The sequence below is a fragment of the Procambarus clarkii genome, chromosome 37 (assembly GCF_040958095.1).
Source record: "Procambarus clarkii isolate CNS0578487 chromosome 37, FALCON_Pclarkii_2.0, whole genome shotgun sequence".
NCBI lineage: Eukaryota > Metazoa > Arthropoda > Malacostraca > Decapoda > Cambaridae > Procambarus > Procambarus clarkii.
Window position 1 is genome coordinate 18,061,247 of NC_091186.1, and position 23,579 is coordinate 18,084,825.

General features: G+C 43.2%; 2 protein-coding genes across 2 annotated transcripts in view; both read left to right on the plus strand.

Annotated features, from left to right (window-relative positions):
- The first annotated feature begins 6,457 nt into the window (after positions 1–6,457).
- LOC123765900 (uncharacterized) lies at positions 6,458–7,507 on the plus strand. Its single transcript, XM_045754765.2, has one exon. The coding sequence runs from the start codon at positions 6,458–6,460 to the stop codon at positions 7,505–7,507; it is 1,050 nt and encodes a 349-aa protein (XP_045610721.2).
- Positions 7,508–7,804: 297 nt separating this feature from the next.
- The window catches only part of LOC123765976 (ovochymase-1), a 31,554-nt gene continuing 15,779 nt past the window's right edge, over positions 7,805–23,579 (plus strand). The window contains exons 1-6 of the mRNA XM_069336878.1: positions 7,805–8,200; positions 11,586–11,694; positions 13,345–13,509; positions 14,327–14,464; positions 15,225–16,016; positions 22,431–22,540. Coding sequence (XP_069192979.1) covers positions 8,138–8,200; positions 11,586–11,694; positions 13,345–13,509; positions 14,327–14,464; positions 15,225–16,016; positions 22,431–22,540 — 1,377 coding nt within the window. The 5' untranslated portion in view covers positions 7,805–8,137. The remainder of the gene's footprint in view (positions 8,201–11,585; positions 11,695–13,344; positions 13,510–14,326; positions 14,465–15,224; positions 16,017–22,430; positions 22,541–23,579) is intronic.

Below are 23,579 nucleotides of genomic sequence, written 5' to 3' on the forward strand. Positions count from 1 at the left end.
TTCATCAGGTCATCCTCCCGTATCATCCATGTAACTATCCAACCACTTGGGCTGGACGGTAGAGCAACGGGCTCGCATCATGCAGGTCGGAGTTCAATCCTCGACCGTTCAAGTGGTTGGGCACCATTCCCTTTCCCCCCGTCCCATCCTAAATCCTTATCCTGACCCCCTTTTCAAGTGCTATATAGTTTTAATGGCTTGGCGCTTTTCCCTCCCTCCATCTCCCCCCGCCATCCTATTCCCATATTCCTCTGCTTGTCGAATCCTTCTCTCAGCCTCTCGTTTGTTTTCTATCCTCCTCTTTCTCATTTTGCTTTCATTTTTTTCATTTTCTAGCGTTCGTTCCTTCTTGAAATCCCCTTTCTCACACCTGAACATTGTGTATATATCTGTTCTTTCTTTGTATAAATAATAAATAAATAAATAAATAAATAAATAAATAAATAAATAAATAAATAAATAAATAAATAAATAAATAAATGTTTATTCAGGTAAGGTACATACATACAAGAGATTTTACAAAAATTGGTATCTTTTACATACCCTAGTAACCGATTGAACCCGTGTTCGATCCCCGGGGCAGGGTAAACCGTTTGGGCACGCTTCCTTCCTGAAGATGACTCGGTTCCTACAACAGGGAAAGTTACCTATACGTACGGTGACTTCTGTGGGTTACATCCGGTTGGTGACCATGGAAAACCAGTCCTCACATCACCCCCATCACCACTGCTCGCCCCGCTCCTTCCCTCCCACCGACCAACTTTTATAGAGGAACTGTGCCCACAAACTGTGCTCCATTTACACCCTCCCACCCACCCACCACCCACCCTAAACCCTCCCATTTAGTACTCACCCACAACCCTCCCGCTCACAGGCCACAGCCGACCACCCACACCCAACCGTAGCGACCCACGGACTTTCCAGTAACACCTCTCCTACACACAGGCCACAGCCCACCACCCACACCCAACCGTAGCGACCCACGGACTTTCCAGTAACACCTCTCCTACACACAGGCCACAGCCCACCACCCACACCCAACCGTAGCGACCCACGGACTTTCCAGTAACACCTCTCCTACACACAGGCCACAGCCCACCACCCACACCCAACCGTAGCGACCCACGGACTTTCCAGTAACACCTCTCCTACTCTGACCGCCCCTCGAGGCCCGCTATCAGCTGCCATCTTGTTTCTTGACCTCATTCTTTATGTTCTCGCTAGCCAGGGAGAGCACCTAGTCTCTTTAACGAGGAACCTTCGTGTTATTAGAAAATTTTTATTGTTTTTTTTGTGTTTTTAATAAATGTTTACTGATTTTTTTGTGATTTTCTGTTTGCTATATATATTTTTTACAAACCCACACCACACCCCGACCATCGAGGGAGATTCGAGGAGCGGAACTACTTGAGAAAGGTCTATGGAACACTTGAGAAAACTCCGCGAAACTAAGGATTAAAACCACGGTTTCAATCTGTTATTTCATAATATCAAGAGTTTCCCGGAAATTATAGAATTTCAACATGGTTTTCAAAGTAATTACGGTTTTCGTACGAAAGTCTTAATATTTCCAAGGATAACGACATGACGGAAAACGAAATAAACTTGAATTTCAGCTCCTCATTAAAGACTTTTAAAGTGTGTTGTTTAGTTGTTTAGACGAATGCGCATTGCGATGATATTTGTTTACCTAGAAGCAAACAACGTATGAGGCTAACTAGTGCAGTGCCACCGTGCACAACATAACTAGAAGTAACTAGTGGAGTGCTACAAGGGGCCAGATCTTCACCTAACTAGCGGGGAATAAAAAAATAAATATAATATATTACACATATATAATATATATTATATATATATAATATAAAGAAATCGCACTTTCGTGAGATATCAATGAGACAAATCACTGGAGCAGAACGGAGAACAAACCAGACTCCTAGTTAACACGAAACGCGCGCCAAGACACCCTAAAGTCTAAATTAAGTCTGGGACCCTGCTAAGTCCAGTAGAAAGTCCGAAGGCACCGAACTAGGGCCCAGCAAGGCGGTACAAATAGCCCGCGCGTGCGCCCTGGTGCTGGTAACAAGAGAACACAATTACACTCCTTTCTAATTCCAATACATGTATCCCGTCAGGTTTATTTCCTTGTGTGTTTGAAGGGAGTGTATGTAGCGGAGTGGACTACGTCTTTAACTCACAACCAAAGGTCACTGCGTAGGTGTCCTGGAAGTTCAGAGACGGTTGGGCATGTCTCCTATCACTTAATACTTTTGCAAATCTAGCAGTGAATAAGTGCCCAAAGCCTAACAGGCTTCCTGTTCCCGAGTATGATAAACCATAATGTGAACTATATTCCTAATACCAACATTGTTTACATAATTCCACCATCATCTTCCAGACAACATATCATCATAAAGACATCATCTTTACAATGACATCATAATGACATCTATCATTTTCGTCCTAGTTCTAACGTCAACTTGGTAGTAACAGAGTTCTGTGGTGGCAGCAAGAGCTTGCATGCACCAATAACCTCACTGTGCCCCAGATATCAGAACACCAATTTAATGCCGCCAAATATCGTCGTCTTCATAGCAAAAACGACACAAAACCTCCAACACATTCCTGGAATTCACCTCGTGGGAGGAGCATGTTGTTGTTGATTTAGATTCAGCTACTCAGAACAAGAAGTTCCAGTAGCACGGGCTATGGTGAGCCCGTGGGAGTGGGAGGAGCAGCAACTCGGAGATCAAGTAGTGCTAGGTTAGGGTATACACCGGGTGAAGCAGAAGAAAATGTAGAAAATAAGAGAAACTGGCTATACTGATAGACCCAATTACCTAAATCTATCTGTACCACCATTTACACCTTCGAGAATAGGCATAACCAGTGTGTGGAGTACTAAAAAATTCGGGAAGAATAAATATACTTCTTACGATAGCTTAGAGGCGGGGACCTAGAACTGAATCTCGCTCTCTGTATATAAATACAAGATATAACTAGATAAACAGTAGCATCTAACCCTCACATTAATTTATAAACCCGGACAATCTTCTGGCAATTTATGATAAATCATTTTATTGCTGACCGTCGACTTCTTTATGCATCATTAGCATAGATCATCAACGCATCATTACACAGTAGCTAGGCGCTTCCTACCACGTATCCGGGTCTTGCAACAGTTAGCGGCAGCAGACCAACTATCCGAGACGCTTGACCCACTCGGCCAGAGCGTGAGGGGTTCCTTATTGAGGAAAAAACACATGACTGGCGTTTTCTTGCAAGGTTGCTCGGGTTCAAGACGGACTTACTAACAAAAACATTGGAGGGATGATGTGTGTAAAGTATGTGAACCTGATTGGGGAACCTGATGATTGGGAAGCGATACTCCTTCTCTGTCTTGTTAGATTTGTCTATGAAAAATTAATTTCATCTGGACTTATTAGGCAAGATTTACAATGCCTGAACCTTGCTGTGTCATGTTCGATTCTTTCCTCCAGGTGTTCTGTTTCTCTCTTTTTTTATTAGTTGTTCCATCGTCTGGTATATAAGTTATGCTGGTCGGATGATAAGGAACTTTTGAGCCTTTATTTTCCATCAAAGAGCACTACAATGGTAGTCTTATGAGTGCTGTAGTTCATCCAGTCATATGTTGTACACCTTCGTAAGCGGTAAGCACAGAGCTGCAGCTCCCTACCTGTAAGATTAATCTACAAGATCCATTTTGAAATCCTCTCTGGCCCCGTGGCTTTTAACATGTCTAACTCCTGCTAGTGTGTCTTTAATTTGTTTATGATGGTCAAAATGTCCTAAAGTGCTGCATGTTTTCAAAATCCCTTTGAAAGTTCGCGTAGCTCATTTTGTTCTTTTATGAAGAGTACCTGTGATAACCTGGTATACATACATATATATATATATATATATATATATATATATATATATATATATATATATATATATATATATATATATATATATATATATATATATATATATATTAGTATATTTTGGTAGCAGTCTTTTCTGTAGACATAAATTATTAAATATATGTCTACAGAAACATATAATATGACCGAAAAATATATGACCGAAAAAGTAAGATTAATAATTCTAACACGAATTTTCTCAATCTTTCGTACATTTCTTTTCACTGTTGGAGGTAAATCAAAAATCAATTCTCCAAAATTCATTTTTATTTCTAGTCTGACGCGACACGAGCGCGTTTCGTAAAACTTATTACATTTTCAAAGACTTTAGTTTACAAATACACAACTGAATAGAACTTACGCATCTCCGATTTTATATCTACATTTTAGTGAGGTGAATGGGGTGAGGTGGCATTAATAGGGTATTAATTTCATCAACACAAGACAGAACAAGAGGTGGCATTAATAGGGTATTAATTTCGTCAACACAAGACAGAACACGAAACAATGGGTATTGAATAGAAGTGTATGTAGAAAGCCTATTGGTCCATATTTCTTGATGCTTCTATATTGGAGCGGAGTCTTGAGGTGGGTAGAATATAGTTGTGGATTAATTGGCTGTTGATTGCTGGTGTTGACTTCTTGATGTGTAGTGCCTCGCAAACGTCAAGCCGCCTGCTATCGCTGTATCTATCGATGATTTCTGTGTTGTTTACTAGGATTTCTCTGGCGATGGTTTGGTTGTGGGAAGAGATTATATGTTCCTTAATGGAGCCCTGTTGCTTATGCATCGTTAAACGCCTAGAAAGAGATGTTGTTGTCTTGCCTATATACTGGGTTTTTTGGAGCTTACAGTCCCCAAGAGGGCATTTGAAGGCATAGACGACGTTAGTCTCTTTTAAAGCGTTCTGTTTTGTGTCTGGAGAGTTTCTCATGAGTAGGCTGGCCGTTTTTCTGGTTTTATAGTAAATCGTCAGTTGTATCCTCTGATTTTTGTCTGTAGGGATAACGTTTCTATTAACAATATCTTTCAGGACCCTTTCCTCCGTTTTATGAGCTGTGGAAAAGAAGTTCCTGTAAAATAGTCTAATAGGGGGTATAGGTGTTGTGTTAGTTGTCTCTTCAGAGGTTGCATGGCTTTTCACTTTCCTTCTTATGATGTCTTCGACGAAACCATTGGAGAAGCCGTTGTTGCCTTACCCTACAGAGTGGAAGAACTCTGTAGGGTAAGGCAGGTATATATATATATATATATATATATATATATATATATATATATATATATATATATATATATATATATATATATATATATATATATATATATATATATATATATATATATATATATATATATTTATATATATATATATATATATACCTGCCTTACCCTACAGAGTTCTTCCACTCTGTAGGGTAAGGCAGGTCCTAGTCAACAACGGCTTCTCCAATATATATATATATATATATATATATATATATATATATATATATATATATATATATATATATATATATATATATATATATATATATATATGTATATATATATATATATATATATATATATATATGTATATATATATATATATATATATATATATATATATATATATATATATATATATATATATATATATATATGTATATATATATATATATATATATATATATATATATATATATATATATGTATATATATATATATATATATATATATATATATATATATATATATATATGTCGTACCTAGTAGCCAGAACGCACTTCTCAGCCTACTATGCAAGGCCCAATTTGCCTAATAAGCCAAGTTTTACTGAATTAATATATTTTCTCTAATTTTTTTCTTATGAAAAGATAAAGCTACCCATTTCATTATGTATGAGGTCAATTTTTTTTTATTGGAGTTAAAATTAACGTAGATATGTGACCGAACCTAACCAACCCTACCTAACCTAACCTAACCTATCTTTATAGGTTACGTTAGGTTAGGTAGCAGAAAAAGTTAGGTTAGGTTAGGTTAGGTAGGTTAGGTAGTCGAAAAAACATTAATTCAGTAAAACTTGGCTTATTAGGCAAATCGGGCCTTGCATAGTAGGCTGAGAAGTGCGTTCTGGCTACTAGGTACGACATATACATATATATATATATATATATATATATATATATATATATATATATATATATATATATATATATATATATATATATATATATATATATATGTATATATATATGTATATATATATAGCGTGAGGCGTGCCTAGGGGGCGCTAGGCGTGCCTAGGGTGACTTCCAGATGCCTTAAGCACAAATTTACTGTCCCCGACAACAGGAATTACATACCTAAGGCTTTAAATATGTCAACACTAAATAGAACAAGAAACAATGCATTTAAATTGGATGACTTTAGATTCACGTAATGCCTGCGTAAATAATGATTTGAAAATGGGGATGGTAGATTTTGGAACTAATTACCGGGTAACGTAGTAGACGTTGGATCGCTTGATATGTTTAGACGTAATTTGAAAGTGATGAGTGTGTACCATAGTGGGCCTCCACACCAGGGCCTCCACACCAGGGCCTCCACACCAGGGCCTCCACACCAGGGCCTCCACACCAGGACCTCCACACCAGGGCCTCCACACCAGGGCCTCCACACCAGGGCCTCCACACCAGGGCCTCCACACCAGGACCTCCACACCAGGGCCTCCACACCAGGGCCTCCACACCAGGACCTCCACACCAGGGCCTCCACACCAGGACCTCCACACCAGGACCTCCACACCAGGACCTCCACACCAGGACCTCCACACCAGGGCCTCCACACCAGGGCCTCCACACCAGGACCTCCACACCAGGGCCTCCACACCAGGACCTCCACACCAGGACCTCCACACCAGGACCTCCACACCAGGGCCTCCACACCAGGGCCTCCACACCAGGGCCTCCACACCAGGGCCTCCACACCAGGGCCTCCACACCAGGACCTCCACACCAGGACCTCCACACCAGGACCTCCACACCAGGGCCTCCACACCAGGGCCTCCACACCAGGGCCTCTACACCAGGACCTCTACACCAGGGCCTCCACACCAGGACCTCCACACCAGGACCTCCACACCAGGACCTCTACACCAGGGCCTCCACACCAGGACCTCTACACCAGGACCTCTACACCAGGACCTCCACACCAGGACCTCCACACCAGGGCCTCCACACCAGGACCTCCACACCAGGACCTCCACACCAGGACCTCTACACCAGGACCTCCACACCAGGACCTCCACACCAGGGCCTCCACACCAGGGCCTCCACACCAGGGCCTCCACACCAGGGCCTCCACACCAGGGCCTCCACACCATCAAGAAGAGCCACCATCAAAGACTGCCTCACACTGTGGTTTGATTCGAAAAAAACGAAAAGAAACATTTATAGCATCGATATCCCAGTCGATCTATATTCTTAGTGTTAAAGTGTTATTTGGAGATGATTTAGGATTTGATTACAATGACTATTTCCAGTATGATTATATTATTAAATATAATAAACACGCGTTACATAAAAAGTGTTTTGGTTTCTGATAAACCATTGATATAATAGATGCGATAAAAACCATTGATTGCTAATTTTTTATACAATCGTTAATACCATGAAAAAATATATTAAGACAAGCATAATGATTAATGAAACATATTGTATAATAATACAAACCAATTTTATTATACACATTCGCCCTTACACCCGGCAACACACTCACATTTGTGTTTTAAGTACACATGGAAGACAAAGACAATTTGATCGTCTATTCCATGGTTGCTCCAGCAAGCTTGACGCAGCAAGTCTGGAGAGGGTTGTGTGGGACCTGCCAAGGCAGTGTGCGGTCAGCCTTCACGGGCGGTGGGTGAAAACTTCTTCCGTCTCCCCCTATAACATCCTCAGCCACCCCACATCATAGGTTTTCTTAAAAAAAAACTTGTTATATAAGGAGAAATTATAAGTAACAAACTAGTGATACCCCTTGCGGAATATGACGACGCTGACTATTCCATTAATGTTTCACCCTAGAATAATCACCGCGTCAGTTTATTGGGTCTGTTTAATGTCAAAAGCGTGGGTTGGCCGGCTGTGTGGGGCCCGCGGTACTGTGGCCAGCTGAGCCCGGAGGTAACTGGAGCGGAAATTAGGACAAGACCTTCTTGGCGGCGTGGGGCATGACACCGCTCCTCCTGCTTCTGCTGTCGGGGCTCGCCTCTCCATCCCTTGCCAACTACCAGGTAACTCATCACTCTCCTAATCATTATTAGGCATTACCTTGGGCCTTTAGTTCTGCTGGAAAAGCATACCATTATGCTGTTGACCAGACCATATACTAGAAGATGAAGGGACGACGACGTTTCGGTCCGTCCTGGACCATTCTCACAATCGACTTGAGAATGGTCCAGAACGGACCGAAACGTCGTCGTCCCTTCACCTTCTAGTGTGTGGTCTGGTCAACATACTTCAGCCACGTTATTGTGACTCCTCGTCTGCATACCATTATGCTGTTCAGTTTTGGTCGCCATAGTATAGAACGGATATAAAGTCATTAGAACAGGGTAGATAACAAATGGAATTCACTGGGCAGAGATGTTATAGGAGGCAGATTCCATACTCAGTTTTAAATGTAGAATTTAAAATTAAAATTGAGTCATTTAAAAATCAATCTAAACTCACGCTGTATGAAATGTCAAATTTATTACTAAGGATAAAATCCCTGAAATCTGTATCCCTGAAATCCCTGAAATCTGAAATCTCTGAAAATCTCTTAGAAATCTCTTAGAAATCCTGAAAATCTGAAATCTGAAATCCCTGAAATCTGAAATCCCTGAAATCCCTGAAATCTGTAATCCCTGAAATCTGTATCCCTTGTACTGTATCCATATTCCGCTTCCAGTAGATACGACATATGAGATTAAGAAACAAGTAGTGTATTGTGAAGACTAATAATAAACAGCAGCTCCCCTATGACTTTAGTATCTCCATAGCTCAAACAATTATGTATTAACAAATAAACCTACCATTACTGTATAATGATTAACTGTAAATATATAGCTATTGAACAGAACATTCTCTGTAACTAGCTGACATTACAATTATAAGATGTGAAGGATAGATGAAATTATTAATGTAATAATCTCAGTTGAGGTCTGATAAAGACCTTTTGTGCTCTCTCTAATCCTTTGTTATGCTACCACTCACAGGATGAGAATGGGGTGCACAGTAAACTAGCCGCCTCTGCCGACAACAATCAAAATCAAATCCAGTGTTGCAGCTTGAAATATTTGACCTCTCATTGTCTCAAATCCACTGGGATTCTTACATATTTTGCAGCTGTGTCGCATTCTCTAGACCGTCTAGAGGCATGTAAGAATTGTCGAAGTTCTCCGACTGATCTTCCCGAGAAGGCAAACCACATACAGTTTCCTGCCTCTCAGGTCCTCATTCACTGCTTGGTGAACAGCGGCATCAGGAGTATGGAATCCCGGTTTAATAGTGACTACACGAGCCACTGTGCCGCAGGCGCTCATGTTATGTAATCCAACAGATGTGCTCAGTGTTGCTTGGCTCATAGATGAGCCTCGTCGCTGGGTTTGTTTTATTATGATAGATATTCTGTACTTTTTATAGTAACAACCGTTGGCAGTCTAATGGCTCAGAGCCTTAGAGACTCATTGTTTAAAATATTATTTCGTATTATTGTGAGAGATGATATATTGCTCCTACTAGTAGCAGCAGTTGTAGTAATAGTATAGTGAAAATATTGTTATATATAGTCTTTTTAGCTTAAAACTATAGCTTGAACATGATAGTACATGATATAACTTGAACATGAAAGTACATTATAGATACGACAGAGCCATGTGTGTATAGAGTGAAATATTTAAATAATTGTTTTTATTTTCTATTTTCATGGTCTACAGGTGCTATCAGGCACTATTCATATACACCTGTACATACTCACTTACTTTATGTTAGACGAACATTTGTCATGCCCTCCCAAGTGTTCAAATAAATGTATTAATTCACCTTTTCTCTAGCTTGCACGAGTGAACAACTAATCTAGCCAGAACACACGATAAATTACATCCCGTGTACGATTACTTCGTAGCCCGACTACGATGACAGGCGCTTGGCGAGCGCTTTGGCCTGGGTTCGTATCCTGGCCGGGGAAGATTGATTGGGCACCAATCCTAAAATGTAACCTCTGTTCACCCAGCAGTAAATGGGTACCTGGATGTTAAACGATTTGGTGAATCGTATTCCAGGGAAAAATTAGGATTAAGGACTTGTCCGAAACGCTATGCGTGCTAGTGGCTGTACAAGAATGTAAGAACTCTTGTATATATTTTTTATATAAACAAATAAAATAAATATATGACCTTACGAGTAAGAGAACACAGATCACGAACATATGAAGGAAAAACCGATCAACGACGCTTTCTCAAGAGCAAGATCGTGACTATTCACCAGGGCATGCGGGCGGAGGGGTGGGGTTCACCCGGGCATGTGGGGGATGATGGGGTTCACCCAGGCATGTGGGGGATGATGGGGTTCACCCGGGCATGTGGGGGAGGGGTTGGGGGTTCACCCGGACGTGGGAGGAAGGGTTCACCCGAGGCATTCTGGGAGAGAGACGGCCGTATCGCTTGACCGACAACTGATCCATTTTCATCCCACCGCACCTCTTCCACTACTCTACAAACCAAGTACTGTATGAGAAGTATTGGCATTGTAGCCAATATGAGAATTATATAGATTGACGAAATTAAGCCACCCAAGAGGTGGCACGAGCATGAATAGCCCGGTTTTATAATCCATACGAGTTTTCTGTTCACCTTGCAGTTCCTTATTAATGCATTTAATTGATCCAAAATATAAGCAAGATATCAAATTTAAGGACTTGGCTTCACTGTTTTTCACGACCTGGAAATCCTCACGATCTCTTAATAAGGTCAACAAAGATATCATACAGAGATAGAAACCTAGTTCCCCGTTTTCTTTGATCGTCATCCAACACTTTAAAAATTACATTCATGAATCACATCTGGAAATATCTGAAACATAATATCCTTGAAATGTGGTGCTATCTAGTGAAGATTGGAGCAAGCGTGGTGTCGCGGACTCCATGTGGCCAGACGGACACGTGGAGTCAGTTTCGACAATTTCGGGAACCAGTCCGAAATTGCCACTGTCAGAAATATCGATAAATGTTCATTAGTGTTCGCTAACAAATTGATCGTCTCAGGTAATACGGAAGTGTCGATAACTGAGAAATTTTGCTGAAGAGGATGAGCTTAGATATGAAGCTTGTTTTCCATTATTGTCCCATAATATATTTCAGACAACACCTGCGCATGCGTGCGTCGGGTGCCCAGTAGACAACACCCGCGCATGCGTGCCTCGGGTGCCCAGCAGACAACACCTGCGCATGCGTGCGCCGGGTGCCCAGCAGACAACACTTGCGCATGCGTTTAAGTGTCCTAAATATTGTTTATTAAGTCCATAATATTATTTTTTATTAAATATTAAGTATCCTTAGTATTTTTGGTACTAATGTTTGGTGTGATTTACATGTTCTCTGGTTTCAAGTAATGTACTGAGAGTGGAGATGTTTGTCAGGGTGGGCTGTGTGTTGCGCTGGGCGGCGTTTGTGTTGAGCGGGACCTGTGTTGGGCTCGCACCTTGCCCTCCCTCTGCGCCCCGCCTCACGTCTGCTGCGCCTCGCCAGGTGAGTTAACGTGTCTGCTACCCCAGGTGAGTTGCTTAAGAGGCCCCTTAATCCCCCGTCCTCCCAAGGATGAGTTACTACTGCTGCTCCTTAGCTGAGTGGCGTCTCATTCTCAGGGAGTGACCAAGTTATAAGTATGGTCTCCTGTTCTTTCTGGTAAGTCACGTCTGCGGTTGGCTCTTTCAGGTAAGTTATCTCAGTTGAATCTCAGCTGATGCTCCACAGGCGAGTCACGTCCCACAAAACCAGGCGACGAGCGTCTGTTGATTCTCAAGTTTCCACATGTACTCCCAGGTGAGCCAGATAAGATTTTTTTAGATATATATATATTGATGTATATATGGAAGCTTGAGTGGTCCCCCAAGCCCCAAATTACTTAAGAACTCTTTTACACCACCAGGGTTCGAACCTGCATTACCAGGGCTCACCCTCCCCCTTCTGGGGTACACAGTACCATAACACTTTAACGTATACGTCAAAAGTTTCATTAACACGAAGGTGAGCCGCCATAATACTTCTGATGAAATGGCCAACACTTCGGCAACTGTTCCACCTGTTAAACGATTTCACAGCTCACAAAGCAATTAAAAACAAAAGTCATGAGAGACATTACTGATAGACACGGGACCCTCCCCCCCCCCCCCCTTCCGATACCAAGCAGAAGATAGAGTTGACAGTCTATTATGGGGGTAGAAATAGCCTAAGCTACTCTATCCCTTTGAGATGTATTTCTTTCTTATCTCTATAAACATACTTGAACTTGAACAGTCTATTATAAGAGCAAGACAACTGCCAACTTGCTCATGAAGAACTCTTCCGACTCCAGCCTAAACGTCTTGAGAGTGATAAATGTCATCTTAGCCTTCACGTACTCACTTGGGGTGTGTCAGCCCCAACGATCTCAATATATAGGCAAGACAACAACATATCTTTCAAAGTGCCTGACAATGCACAAACATTTAGGGTCCACCAGGAAATACATAATCTCTACACAGAACCAGATCATCACACGAGCTATAGTATCCTGATCACCAACTCCGAAATAGTTGATAGACACAACAACAATAGAAGGTTAGTCATTGGCAAAACATTACACATCAAACAATCTCAAACAACAGTTGAGATTGTTTGATGTACCTGAATGCGAGCTGTCTGTGCACATTCAGGTACATTCTACCATCCTCAAGAGCCAAGTAGGGAATATCCACCACACACACACTGCACCAGCCACCATTAAAACATAAGAATTACAAGAGTTAGTCTGTTTGTTTGTCCAGGATAGAAGACCAGAATCTATGGTGTGTTCTATGGTGTGTAGCCCGACGTTTTTAGCTGAAGAAAAATTAGGGTTTTCCTCTAATAATATAATCTCATGGCGGTAATATTGGTTGCATAAATGATTAGATGATACGTACCCATCAAAGGATGTACGATTCCAGCACAAACTACATCAGAACACATTATTTAGGCCCCCTAAAGAATGCGACGTCACCAAATTTAAGCTAACCTAACTCTTTTCATACGACAGAGGGGATAATAACAAAGAAATGTTGAAGTGTATGTGTAGAGAATTTGTCCTAATTATCACCAACCGGTGAACATGCTCCTTGCTTAATTATATGTCTCACTGTACGTGTCTGACCCCACCAGATAAACTTGTGGGAGCGACTGTGTCCAAGGATCAACTGCGAGAAGTGTGCCGGACGAGGAACAAGTGCTCGAGGGTTGGTGGTGAGTGCGGGACGACCCGGACCCCGTGCAACACCTGGCGGGAGAAGACCCTCTGTAAAGGCTTTTGCTCCTGCTGCCTGGGCGGTGAGTGCCTTCCCCTCCCCCACCGGCCACCTTCCGCGCCACTTCACTCTTGTAATTACAGGATATTAAGAAATATGTACACACTTTCTCTAAAACTGTGTGCGTGTGTGGCCCACACATTTCTCCGTTCCTACGATTTGGTTCCTTAGTTTTCCGCGTTTTAACAAAGTCCAATTCTTTAAGACCCGTTTTTTCTTTCGTAAATGTCGGTGGACAATATTACTGACTCATCCTAGATATGTTTGACCTATTACTTACATATCTGTGTATTGTAATTCTAATGGAATAATATTCTTATAGAATTACATTCTGCGTATTCCAAGAAGTCATTCATTTAATTTATTTATTATGCACCCCATTCCCATCCCGTGGCCGGTACTAGGTCAGGGTGAATGATCAGCCCTTACTCTCCGTCTCTCTTCAGTGGTACCCGATACTCTGGTCAGGTTTTGGGACGCGGAGGCAGACTCATTTGCCTGCTCTGAATGTCAAACATACGAGTGGGGAACACAGGAACCTGGATTAGAAGCATGTTATTAAGATGGAAATTCTGATGTGGTCGGGTTATGTTAGTCCGAGCTGATAGAAAACGAAATTTAAAGGCAATGAGATGGCGGAGGCATTATACTTAATGAAAGAAGAGTGGTATTCAGATAATGATTAGAGACTAGTATGATGGTAGAGTTGCATGAAGGCAATGAATGGAGAATGGTGAGAGGAATGAATGAAGAGTGGTATGAGGACAATGAAAGGTGTCTGAAGCAGGATGAACCGTCAGAGGCAGAGGAAAAGTGTATACTAATGCTCGCCGCTTCAGACCACAGATCGTGTGAGACGACGCCGACCTGCAAGCTTCAAGGAGGCTTCTGCTTCAAGGGCCGGTGGACCGCCTGCCGCCACGGCACCATACTCCAGGAAGCCTGCAAAAGGAACAAGTGCTTCTGCTGTGTGCCTAGTAAGTTGTACCGATCACTCATGTGAGCTCCTCTCTACACATTGTTAATCGAGCGCACCTCGTGAGCTCAAGAGTACACATGATCACTCTCCAAACTGTTCTTCTGTTCTTCTCCTCTCTGTTCTTCTCCTCCCACTCCACACATGCGTCACAGATTGTGCAACTGCCCTGCCGTGAGTCGTTTTCATACCTCACCGTCGTCTCGCAGTCGTACATAATAATTGGCATCACTATATATTTCAAGCGTTACAATGCACACGAATACTTTACAATGCAGGTGAATGCATTACACGACTGGTGAACATATATTACAAGTGAAGACACGGCAGTGCAAACAAAGACAAATTTTAGCACCTCAGAAATATATATTTTTTGTTTTGTATGGTCTCCTCTCTTCCTTTACATCCAAGATCCATCGCATCTCTTTATAGCTGTGCTTGCTTGAGCCGCTTCACTAATCTATGGTTACATAGGTTAGTGAAATGGACTTTCTTAAAGCTGCCTGGACCATGGAAACCAGGTGCTGTCTGTTTTATTTTATAAATTTATTAAGTTAATTACGGTTTAAAAGTTACAGCCCCGCTCCTGTGCCAGGTAAGTCCACTACGGGGTCACCATAGCCGGTGCTACTTGCATCTTTTGGTTCCGAGTAGCTTTTGGTTTACTCCGAGGAAGGAGAGATAATAAACCTTGTCAGTTAAAACATAAACCATTGTAATGAAGACCAGGATGACATTATTCAGCATATTTTTTTTTCCAGGCAAGTGTTCGTGTGGAATATCCAACGGTGAGCGCATCGTCGGGGGCATGGAGGTGACGGTGCCCCACAAGTACCCATGGCTGGTGGGCCTCAAGACCCGTAAGGGCGGGGACACCTACTACTGCGGCGGGAGCATCATCACCTCTCGCTACATCCTCACTGCCGCGCACTGCCTCTATGATCAGAGCAACGGGAGAGTGCTCAAGCCCAAGCACTTGAGGGTGGGCGTGGGCGACCATAACCAAGCCTCCAAGGAGGATGACATACCTACAGTCACTTCCTTGGTAGACGTGGACAAAATAATTATACACGAGGATTACTCTTTCTTCGAGATTTACTACGACATAGGGCTGGTCCGACTCGCCCAAGCCCTGGATCTGACCTCTCATCTTCAGGTAAAGGCCGCCTGCCTGCCCACCGACCCCAGCAACCTGTACGAGGGCGTCACGGGGATGGCGTACGGCTGGGGCGTCACTTACATTGCCGAAGAGCGGCAGCCGGACGTCGTGCGAGAAGTGGCTCTCACCATATTGGATAAGGAATGTAAGGGAAAGAAGGTTGGCAGTATAAAAATATCGCCGCATATGGTGTGTGCTGGCGAGGAAGAAGGAGGGAAGGACTCGTGTCTAGGAGACTCCGGGGGACCTCTGACGGTGATGCAGGGTAATCGCCACGTCCTGGTCGGCGTCACGTCCTTCGGCTTCGGCTGTGGTCTCCCCGGCTCCCCTGGTGTTTACACCCGCGTCACATCATACCTCGAGTGGATTATGGCCAACGTTGAAGACACTTTTTGTAATTAAACGTTTTATAAAAAGATGTTTTGTACATTACGTGAATATATTTATGATTTTTACTGCAAACACGGCAAGAGTATTGTTATTACCTTCTTAATGCAGACGACGAGTCACAATAACGTGTGACTTCAAGATATGATGACGAAACGACTCACCAGAAGATGAGGAGACGACGACGTTTCGGTCCGTCCTGGACCATTATCAAGTCGAACTTGATAATGATCTAGGACGGACCGAAACGTCGTCGTCTCCTCATCTTCTGGTGTGTGTGTTGTTTAGCTCTCATTACCTTCTTATTGTTCATGTCTCACTCATAATGTTTGTCAACAAGCAATTTCCTCTACTCATAGCAAGAAGGTCACGTGTGTTCCATAGATAAGGGAGACCCAACAAGGTCACTCACACTCACTCCTACGATAACTAGTTGTATCCGACCACCTGACTCTGTACACCCTCGTATAATTATATTTTGTGAAGGATATATGAAAGTGTTAATGTAATAATCTCCGTTGAGGTCTGTGTGCTTTCTGTAATTCTTTTTGCGCTACCGCTCACAGGTTGAGTATGGGGTGAACAATAAACTAGAAAGCCTCTGCCGGCAACAATCAAATCAGTCTCAGGTCGAAAGGGGCGGGGTGTGGTAGAGTGTGAGGCTGTGGGACGGGGTGTGGCAGGGTGTGGGGCGGGGTGTGGCAGGGTGTAGGGCGGGGTGTGGCAGGGTGTGGGGCGGGGTATGGGGCGGGGTGTGGCAGGGTGTGGGGCGGGGTGTGGCAGTGTGGGATAGGCTGGTACTTGGTATCTTGGTGTGGGAGAATCGTGCTGGAGAGGATGAAGGCAGGATCAACAGAGTAAAGAAGGAAAGGTTAGAGTGCCAGAGGAGGAAATATTAGTAGACGGAGACGGCCCGTAAGGAAGAGCACGGGTGAGGCGGACTAACCTGAAGGAGTTAACCTAACTGGCAAATCGGAAGGAATTAACCTGACCAACCTTCGGGAGTTAACATAAGTGAACAACCTGTGAGAGTTAACATAAGTGAACAACCTGTGAGAGTTAACCTAACTGATAAAGCCAGTGTTCAAATGAACTTGGAAGTAAAGCGTGTTTTCTTGACGGCCATCTCTGCAATATAAGTGAGTGTTTAACACTGGCAAAAACCTGTTTGTATATGTGTATCACTAACCATGAAAGGGTTCGAATCCTCCTCATGGTTCCAACTGATTTTCTCATTAATACATCACGTTAATTTGATTTCATTATGCATTTCAAGTGAGCGTTGGTAGTGGAACTCCTTTCCCGGCAGACGAGGAGTCACAATAACGTGGCTGAAATATGTTGACCAGACCACACACTAGAAAGTGAAGGGACGACGACGTTTCGATCCGTCCTGGACCATTCTCAAGTCGATTGTGTACATATATCCAAAGACCATTCTCACAATCGACTTGAGAATGGTCCAGGACGGATCGAAACGTCGTCGTCCCCTCACTTTCTAGTGTGTGATTTGGTCAACTTCTTTCCCACACCAGAGTGCACGAGATGAGTGTGTGAAACCCGCGAGCGGATTCAATTGTATCCTAGGTTACATGACTTATTGCATATCATGGTCCAGTGGTAAAAGGTGTGTGCTTGGGAGTAGTCAGGGGAATAGGGAATAAGCCCTTAACTAAAGACCATTATCACTATCGAGCCTCCACTGCAAGGTACTCGAAAGAATGATAGGGATAAACTTAATTAAACACATAGAGAAGATTAGATATGCAAACGAGAGGGCATAGAGAAACTGAAGGCTTAATTCAGTCCCATAGAGTCAGACAAATCTTTTAGAGTTAGAGAAGTCAGTAAGTGAAATAAGTTAGACGTTAGTCGCTAAAGCTAACTCAATACAAAAGTTAATGTAAATATTATAATAAACGAACGTTTAGAAGGCGGAGCCAAGTGCCGAGCTCTTCAAGTACACTTACCTGAATAAACCTAAGTACATACACACACGCACAGTTAATTTGACAATTGAGAGGCGGGACCAAAGAGCCAAAGCTCAACCCCCTCAAGCACAACTGGGTGAGTACACACACACACACACACACACACACACACACACACACACACACACACACACACACACACACACACACACACACACACACACACACACACACACACACACACAGGTGGAAACTGAGTGCCCAAATGAGCCACAGAGTTATTAGAAAGACCTTTTTTAGTGTCAGAGTGGTTGACAAATGGAATGCATTAGGAAGTGATGTGGTGGAGGCTGACTCCATACACAGTTTCAAGTATAGATATGATAGAGCCCAATAGGCTCAGGAATCTGTACACCTGTTGATTGACGGTTGAGAGGCGGGACCAAAGAGCCAGAGCTCAACCCCCGCAAACACAACTAGGTGAGTACAACTAGGTGAGTACACACACACACACACACACACACACACACACACACACACACACACCATTTCATTAAGTGACCGACGATTGAAAGAGTGGGTTCCAAGAGTAGGTGCTCGATCCTGCGGGTACAGTTAGGTGAGTACAATTACGTGTTTACACACACCGAAACAAAAACAGCGATATACAACCGCCAGATCAACACAAACACGAACATTTGATTAGGTGTACCAGAGAGTAAGAGCTTCGTAACACCAACTGTGTGTACCGAGACAGGCGACGAGACCAATATTTATGTGTTATATATTGTGTGTTCACGAAACACTTGTGGAGGTGCGTACACACACACACACACACACACACACACACACACACACACTCACACACACACACACACACACACACACACACACACACACACACACACACACACACACACACACACACACACACACACACACACACACACACACACACTGCATATTTTTGGATTGTCAGAAAGCCTTTGACACAGTGCCACACAAGAGGCTAGTGAAAAAACTGGAGATGCAGGCTGGAGTGAAAGGGAAGGTACTCCGTTGGATACAGGAGTACCTAAGTAACAGGAGACAACGAGTCAGTGTGAGGGGTGAGGTCTCAGATTGGCGAGACGTTACAAGTGGAGTCCCGCAGGAGTCAGTCCTTGGACCTATACTGTTTCTGATATATGTAAATGACCTTCCAGAGGGTATAGAATCGTTTCTCTCAATGTTTGCCGATGATGCAAAAATTATGAGGAGGATTGAAACTGAGGACGATAGTAGGAGGCTACAAGATGACCTAGACAGACTGAGTGAATGGTCCAACAAATGGCTGTTGAAGTTCAACCCGAGTAAATGCAAAGTAATGAAACTAGGTGGTGGAAATAGGAGGCCAAACACAGGATACAGAATAGGAGATGAAGTGCTTAATGAAACGAACAGAGAGAAAGATCTAGGAGTTCATATCACACCAAACCTGTCTCCTGAAGCCCACATAAAAAGAATAACGTCTGCGGCATATGCGAGGCTGGCTAACATCAGAACAGCGTTCAGGAACCTGTGTAAGGAATCATTCAGAATCTTGTACACCACATATGTAAGACCAATCCTGGAGTATGCGGCCCCAGTCTGGAGCCCGTACCTTGTCAAGCACAAGACGAAGCTGGAAAAAGTCCAAAGGTATGCCACTAGACTAGTCCCAGAACTAAGAGGCATGAGTTACGAGGAAAGGCTGCGGGAAATGCACCTTACGACACTGGAAGACAGAAGAGTAAGGGGAGACATGATCACAACCTACAAAATCCTCAGAGGAATCGACCGGGTAAACAAGGATAAACTATTCAACACTGGTGGGACGCGAACAAGGGGACACAGGTGGAAATTGAGTACCCACATGAGCCACAGAGACGTTAGAGGGAACTTTTTCAGTGTCAGAGTAGTTAACGGATGGAATGCATTAGGCAGTGATGTGGTGGAGGCTGACTCCATACACAGTTTTAAATGTAGATATGATAGAGCCCAGTAGGCTCAGGAATCTGTACACCAGTTGATTGACAGTTGAGAGGCGGGACCAAAGAGCCAAAGCTCAACCCCCGCAAGCACAAATAGGTAAGTACAAATAGGTGAGTACACACACACACACACACACACACACACACACACAACACACACACACACACACACACACACACACACACACACACACACACATACACACACACACACACACACACACACACACACACACACACACACACACACACACACACACACACACACACACACACACACACACACACACACACACACTGTGAAATAAAAGACATCAGAGTGGAGGTCCAATGTCTTATATTTTGACCAGCAGGTCCTTGTCCGTTGCCACTACTGGTTAAAAGTAACTGCATTTTTGAAGGGGGTAGTCCATGGAGGAGGCAAGCAACCACAAGGACTTTATCAAGCGAATCATTGCAACAGAGGGTGAGACTGTGGTCTGAATTGTGTTGTAAAGCTCCATAGAGAGAGAACCACAGAAGTCTGAGGCCAGAACGTGAATTTAAAGACAGAGCATTAAAAAAATATGAAGCAGGCGCAGCACGCAGACTATGAGCAAATTGGCAAGTAATGGGAGTGTTCAATCATGAACGACTTGACTGATAAATGTACCCGAGTGGGAGCTGGCTCTTGAGTGTTGGCTGGTATGGAACGTTGGAAGACAACAACATCTCTTTCCAAGGGGCTGGTAGTACACAAACAACAACAATGGTCGATCAAAGGTTATATATAACTTGTACACACAACCGGATCATCGTCAAACACAGCCTGACCAACAACATGGAAATAACCCACAAATGCAACAATAGAAGATTAGCCACCGGAAAGCACTACATATCAACCTCGACCAAGATACAAATAATTGGATTTGGATTAATAATAAACATGTTATGTTTAATGTGGACATGTTATTTAGACATGCTAAAGGTTATTTTTACCTGAAGGCTGGAGGCATCGAGCTATTCCCAGCCCAAGTTTCACAAACTACTCCCAAACACTCTGGTGGAGCTAATGGCGTTCTCTACCAAATTCTTCCTTCAAATACACAAGAAAATCTCAATAACGGACTCACAATATCACGTTACCGTGATTTCCTTGTGTAATCTCAACCATTTAGCAACATCTATCGCACACTCAAGTACTTCAACCATCCTTAAAAACAAAGCAGAATATCCAGCGCACACTACCATGTCCACCGTCGACTGGGAAACCCCTTACTATACCGTAGTCTTCATGGTTTTATATATATATTTCGTTGCTCCTGCTAACCACTTCCCTTCTGCCTCATAAGATGTTGACAGAGTCAACGAAACGCATCTCATAGCATCAATCCATATACAGTTTTAAAATGAACTTAAGAGAATTAATTTTTCAACTTCCTTCTCACGTGAAGAACATAAGAAATATAGAAAAGATTCTTACTACAATCATTGATCTGACTCTTTGTCATATTGAATGTGGATAAATGGACATAACAAAGTGGATATTAATAATATTAAATATATAGTATCAACACAAAATAGAACGTGAAATAATCGATATAATTTGAATAAGTTTAGATTTAGGAAAGACCTGGGTAAATACTGGTTTGGAAACAGGGTTGTTGATTTTGGGAACAAATTGCCGAGAACCATAATAGACGTTGATTACTTGATTGTTTCAAGCTTAGGTTAGACATTAATATATGAAGGAGGTCTGGTTGGATATCAATTGAAGCTGCCTCGTATAGGCCAATAGGTTCTCTGCAGCTTCATTTATCCACATGTTCTTATGATCTTAAGTCCAAAGACATGTAACAAGGCTCGTTCGAGAGTTAAGAAATAACTGAGGTATGAAGACAGACTGAGAGAACTGGACCTCACTACACTGGAGGAGGGAAGGAACAAGGAGGACATAATAACGACGTACTAGAGTCTTAGGGGAATTGACAGTGTATACGCAGAAGCAATTTTATTATTATTATTTTCTACCACAGACGTGGCCACACATTTGTAATGCTAACCAGCATATATACATTTTCTTCTGTCCTCCATGGACAGGGTTAGAGAAGTGGTTCAAGGGTCTATTGAACAATCAACCACAGAAGGTGATTCGGTGCTTTTAAAATGCTAAGCTAACCTACATACGTAAATACATAGATATATAGATTTACGTATGTCCTACATAAAGTGTTCGATGTGTCTTTTACATAGTGTCATTAATGTGCATTTATAAAGGTGAAATGTAATTCTGATCAGCTTCCATATATACTTTATACACATACATATACATACACACACAGCAATGTTGGCGTTTAGGAACAGCCAAACGAAGCAACGTGGAAACTGGAAACACATATGTCTCAAATATGTCCGAGGGCCGTTTTTTCCTTGTCTTAGAGCCGTAAATAAGTGGAACAGACTATGTTAAAAAATATTCAAAGCCAATGTGAAACACAGTTTTAATTGTAAACATAAGAAAAACGAGTGAAATGAATCATTGCATTGAACTACTGAAGGTGGGAAGGCGGCGCTTAAGAACAGACGCTCACGCTTACAAGTGCATCAAGGTGAGCACACTGGAAGTGCTTACCTGTTAGTTACGGGGAAGTGCATTCTGGCCGTTTATTCACCGCATACTTGTCTTGCTCAGGCCGGACGCGTTGTGCATTCTGGCGTCCGAAACGTGTGGATGGAACTGGCTTCCACATCTTCGTTCAGTACACGCCACTTGTTGTCCACCTCATACAGCTGTATTTTCCTACACTAGGACCCCCCCCCCCCTCATCCTCCCCCACACCCCCCCCCCCCCACCCGCCTCATCCTCCCCCACACCCTCTGTTACGTCTACTTGCTGACTTTCCATATAAATTTCTCTCCCACGTGTTGTTCTCTACTCGCGGCATTTTATTCTCTTGACAGCTCTGTTTCTTAGAGGTTTCTCAACTAACAGCACTAATTATTATTCAATATTTGTATGTAGATAAGCAAATAAATAAGTAAACCTATTTTGTTTAAATGTTTCTATTATTTTAAAGACAAGACAACACACAGACCAAAACTTGCTGTATTTCTTTCCTACACTGGACTCTCTCTCTCTCTCTCTCCCTTCATTCCTATCCCACTCCATCCCAACCTTTCCACACTTCCACCTCCACCACAATTCGTCCCTCCACCACAACCCGTCCCTGCGCCACAACCCCCTTCCACCTCCACCACAACCCGTCCCTGCACCACAACCCGTCCCTGCACCACAACCCCCTTCCACCTCCACCACAACCCGTCCCTGCACCACAACCCGTCCCTGCACCACAACCCGTCCCTGCACCACAACCCCCTTCCACCTCCACCACAACCCGTCCCTGCACCACCACCACAACCCGTCCCTGCACCACAACCCCTCCCAGCACCACAACCCCCTTCCACCACAACCCGTCCCTGCACCACAACCCCCTTCCACCACCACCACAACCCCTCCCTGCACCACAACCCCCTTCCACCACCACCACAACCTGTTTCCTCTCTCGTGCGTCGTCCCCTCACCCAGGGGGCTCGACTCTACCAGAAGTGAGTGTAAGCTGTGTCACATCAGCCACACTTGTAGATGGG

Excerpts from the sequence above, each read along its gene's own strand:
- LOC123765900 (XM_045754765.2), top strand. The coding sequence starts at position 6,458 with ATGAGTGTGTACCATAGTGGGCCTCCACACCAGGGCCTCCACACCAGG.